Consider the following 5,000-nt stretch of genomic DNA (forward strand, 5'->3'; position numbering starts at 1 on the left):
AGAAAGTAAAATTAGTAAAAACTTCTCTGAAGAGGAAAGTATTTCTCAACAGTGTTTAAATATATTTAATTAGAATATATATTTTTTTCTTTTATAATCCATCTCATTTTATGGGCTAATGAACATTCATTCCTATTGTTACTTGACATGTTCAGTGTCAAAGTTTTAATAGAAGAAAACTTGCAATGCACTTTTGTACCAAATTTCAAAAGAAAAGACTATATAGTCAGTGATACACTTGTCTTGGCATTCTTCTTTGTGTATATATAAAAAAAAATCTTGGTGATCCATCATCTGCTAAAAATACAAGTTAAGAGTTGTGGAAAACTGAAAAGGTAATTCAGCTGTTCACTTTACCATTGGATTTCTTATTTTCAGAAATAATTGTTAAGATTACAGCACACTTGATTCTACTTGTTCGTCATAAAACTAGTAGTGCTTCATTCTACTTGAAAAGGAACATCTTGTTATATACAAAATAAGTAGGTTTTATTTTTAAATCTCATCATATTACTATTATCTATTACTGACATAGACTGAACCAAGACCAAAATATTGACAAATAATCAAATGATTCAAAAGTTTTCACAGCAAATGCAATACACTTTATAAAAAAATTTAGTTATAAATTTTGGCAATATCATAAATACCATAATTTTGTCAAGTTTACAAAACATCCTAAACATTTTTGTCCTTGGATACAAACTTTTTGTTGTTGTTGTTGTTAAATGATTCATTCACATCACACTTCTACAACAATCAATAGTCTTTATTCCATGGAAACCTTCCCTCCAAACCTATGGCATAACAAATTTCCACATTCATCACACCCACAGACTTTTACATCACCACATTAAGGATCATAATAAAAGGCACAAGACATGGAGGAGTACTTTTGTTCCTCTAAAACTACATGACCAGCGGTTGTAAATCAAGGCTGAGGTCCATCAAAACATGGTGGTGATGGTAGTGGGAAAAGGGGGGTCACGAGCCAGGTTATGCCAACCCACACGTAAGAGAAGAGATGGATCAATACACTTGGAAGGTGATGGGGGCAATTTTGGAAAATGCAGTAATAATTATAATAATGATAATAAAATCACTGCCATCCTGAAACTTAAATAGACCATGACGTCATCACCTGGGCGCACAACATCGGCCAGCCGGGACTCGACAGTTTGGCAGAATTCATGCTGACCAGGCAAGAACCATGCAACTTTTTTCTTTTGTCTTATCAGAGGAGAAAAATCTCATAATAAACTGCAACTATTGGAATTATCATGTGACAAGTAATGTATAATTACCCTGAATTCTGATTCATGGGCACTAAGTCAAATAATGATATATATAACCGTTTTGTATGATGAATCTTACAAATGCATTTAGAAAAGGTTCTAGTCTTTTGTATTTCATTTTTCTAAGGATCTACTCTTTTGTTTATTCATATTCAAACTAATGAAATTAAAATAATAGTAGTAGTAGTAATAATAATAATAATAATAATAATAATAATTAAGAATTGATAAAACTGCCTGGCCGACAGAGAGAAGAGGTTACCTGTTAAAAGGTATCAGCCAAACTTCCACTGCTCATTTTTTAGTCACATTACACCAAAGCTATGTCTTACCATGCCAAAGCAAAAACAAACGAAAAGAAAATTAATAAATAAATAAAAAATATCTAATGTTAAGGAGAAGATGCCTTAAAGCCCAATTAGAAGGATTGGAAAGTAAATTTCTTTTGCCCACTGTTAGAAAGCAATTAATATAAATCAAAACACATGCAATAAGAGATTTTATGTAAACAATCTTGGGAGTAACCAAGCCATGTAAAATCAAGGTAAAACTTTTGAGATGTTGATCAAATATTTTTCTCCTCCAAATCATTTAACATTAATATAAATCCTTTAAATAAAAAAAATATATATGATAAAAATGTTCATTTTCCAAACAGTCTACTGTAAGCAACAACAAAAACAGACAAACATAACAACAGACTTCTCAATTATTTTTGACAGAACACTTTTTCAAAGTCATTTAGCAAAATCCACCATCTTTCTCACACCTATCGTTTTCTTACCATATAAACATGGAACACCTGTGGATGTGACATCCTCCACAATATGATGACGGAGATACATGACAATACTGAAGGAAAAAGACAAAACAAAACAAAAAACTGCTAGACAAAGTGGGGGGAATGTCCATAGTTATCAACTTCACTGGCTAATTCTACACTGGTATCATAACTGATAAATGAACCTATAGTTTTCAAATAAAAATTAAATGACTAAATAAATCTATATTATATATATTTACACATGCAATTAATGAACAACTACTAATAACAACAACCTCTAATCCTATCTTCTTATTGTTCTCGATGAACACATCTTACGTCGGTTTAAACTTGGCTAACAACTTCGGAAAATAATAAAAAACAAAGTAAATGACGACTTTCATTCTGGATATGATCTTCTGATCTATCATTGACTTTGATATGCTACCTGCCAAAATAAAAAAATTACGACTACTAGAAAGAATACATGTGACCACTAATTTACCAATGAAAGAAATTTCCAATGCTTTATAACAAATTAACTTGTGAAACTATGTAATTAGACACTAGTGGCAAATTACTTTGTTCTGTCCCTCTAAAGCAAGAAAAAGAAATATAGGTGAATCATAACATTTAAATATGGTCAAATAAATGGAATAGCTCGCCAGCCAAATACCTATCTCATAAAAATAATAATAATAATAATAAATAATTTTTAAAAATACTAAATAAAATAAAAATAAAATAAAAAATAAAAATATATATATATATAACAGCAATGCTGCAGAGTACCATGAACTACTGATCTCGACATAAACCAAGCTACATGGCATTAGCATCTGGTCTCGTAGAGTCCCGACCGTCCGATGTAGCGCACCCATTTGATTACATCATGGTCAGAATAGTTGAGCTTCGACTCAAACACCTTGAGGTAGCGAACCTTGAAGCCAGACGGGGCAAACGGTACCTTTGGGAAGGAGAAAGAAGAGAGAATATTCATTAGTTTGAGGTCTACTAACTTTGTTTGCATTCCCAAATTGATTGTTACAACTATTGTTACGGATAGAAAGAAAATTATACTGTTTTGGGAATGCACTTCATCTAAATTAGTTTATTTTACTACAAAATGGTATTCTAATAATCTCTGTAAAAATTCAACATGCCTAAAAACTATAATATCAATCTTTGACTAAAAATAAATATTTCCATACCTGCAAACACATATATTAGCCTAATTTTTTAATCATACAAAATATTATGACTAGCAACATACTAGCATGCATAAAATAAAAAAAGGAACATAATACTTACATTTCAAATCATTAGTGTTTGAATGTTTTAACTTGTAGAGAAACATGCACATATACATAAAACAAATGATAAATTTCAAATCACTGCTAAGAACATGTATTGCAAATTATGTATATGTGAACATCCACAATCCAATGAATTACTTTACAACAAAAACAAATGCATACATGAATGCATACACATACAAACACATTTGCACATATCACTTTTTCAATTACGTATAAAATTTGGCATATCACATCTAACTTTAACTCATATGAACAATCATTTAGTACCATGTTAACAATTTTAAATTTAATAATGAACCATCTTATATTTCACTATCTTGAAAATTACAAAGCAAATGATTTATGATCATCATCATATAAACAGTTTTACTTACTGTCAGCACTTGACAAATTTTATGTACTTGCCTTTAGCTTTGCAATATCTCCAGATGGTGCTGCCTAAGATTTGCACATTATAACTAAAGACATCTTTCATTCATAAATTTTCCCCCTAACATTGTCATGGCAAATCATTTTCATTTTTCTAAAGCCACCTTTATTTTGGTTGAGAAATCTATAATTCCTTCAATTCCAAGAACATTGGATCTTTTGATGTACCTAGCAAATACAGCTACTGGCTTACTGTTGTTCATAGATACAAGGCAATATACAACCATTAATTACTAGCATAAAAGTCTCATTATCAACCATCACTACTCAAAAAACAAACAATACAGTTAATCTCATTGGCTGAAGTACTACCTTTTGGAAATGAAATGATAAAAATGTAGCTTATCTTGCTCTTATAACCAGCACCATTATCAAGCCTAAACAAAATTGACTTAAAACCACAACAAGTAAAAGTCTGGTTTGTAACTTGATTTTATCCTCAAGAAAGAGAGAGCCAAAGAAAAAAGGGGCTTTAAGACTTTCCCTGGCTCCAGTGAACTTGGATTTTCTGTAATAAATACTTATATTAAATCTTTAGTTTTAACTTAAGAGTACCCTCCATTTATACACATACCAATAGTTTCTTACACATTCACAACAATGATGAAGAAAGCAATAAGAAAGGGGGAATCAAATGTGCACCGAATAAATAACAATAGATCAATTCCATAAACAGTTAACTTTGTTTGGTACCAAGAAAATATCTGGAAAGCTACCAAATCACCTACCATACATCTTTTAGGTTTACACCTGGATTTTCCAGAATACTATGTATTTTATAATTTGTTTTGGCATCTAAACATTTTAGCTTATTAGCTAGTATACAAACAAATATATAAATAATGAAACCAAAAGAAGCATAATATAGTAAAATTCAAGGATTAATGAGTTCTATTCCATAAAATCCAGGTAAATCACTTCTACTGACGTCCCTGGCCTGCTCTTACAATAAGGCAAAAGCAAGCATCCACACAAAATATGAACTATTGCTTACAAATCCCAAACATTTAAATTACAGCAAGATGTGTTTTAAAGAGATCCTTCATCTATGCCTAAAAAAAAATTGCCACCACAGAATTCTGTAAGAACAACTTACCTCAAAGTTCATGGATATGGGAGGTCTGGTCCATTTCTTCTTCGTATCAGTTTGCAACAATTCAATCTCAGCTGAAATTTGGGATTCCTTCATACCTC

At 30.9% G+C, this 5,000-nt stretch overlaps 1 protein-coding gene across 3 annotated transcripts in view; it reads right to left on the reverse strand.

The window, feature by feature from the left end:
* Window positions 1–879: 879 nt before the first annotated feature.
* AP-2mu (adaptor protein complex 2, mu subunit) overlaps window positions 880–5,000 on the reverse strand; it is a 36,354-nt gene continuing 32,233 nt past the window's right edge. For all 3 annotated transcript variants that reach the window (XM_027375213.2, XM_027375206.2, XM_070123017.1), the window contains exons 11-12: window positions 4,903–5,000; window positions 880–3,025 (exon numbers count right to left, since the gene is read on the reverse strand). The exon at window positions 4,903–5,000 is cut by the window's right edge and continues 14 nt beyond it. In XM_027375213.2, coding sequence (XP_027231014.1) covers window positions 2,891–3,025; window positions 4,903–5,000 — 233 coding nt within the window. In that variant the 3' untranslated portion in view covers window positions 880–2,890. The remainder of the gene's footprint in view (window positions 3,026–4,902) is intronic.

The sequence above is a fragment of the Penaeus vannamei genome, chromosome 1, assembly GCF_042767895.1.
Source record: "Penaeus vannamei isolate JL-2024 chromosome 1, ASM4276789v1, whole genome shotgun sequence".
NCBI lineage: Eukaryota > Metazoa > Arthropoda > Malacostraca > Decapoda > Penaeidae > Penaeus > Penaeus vannamei.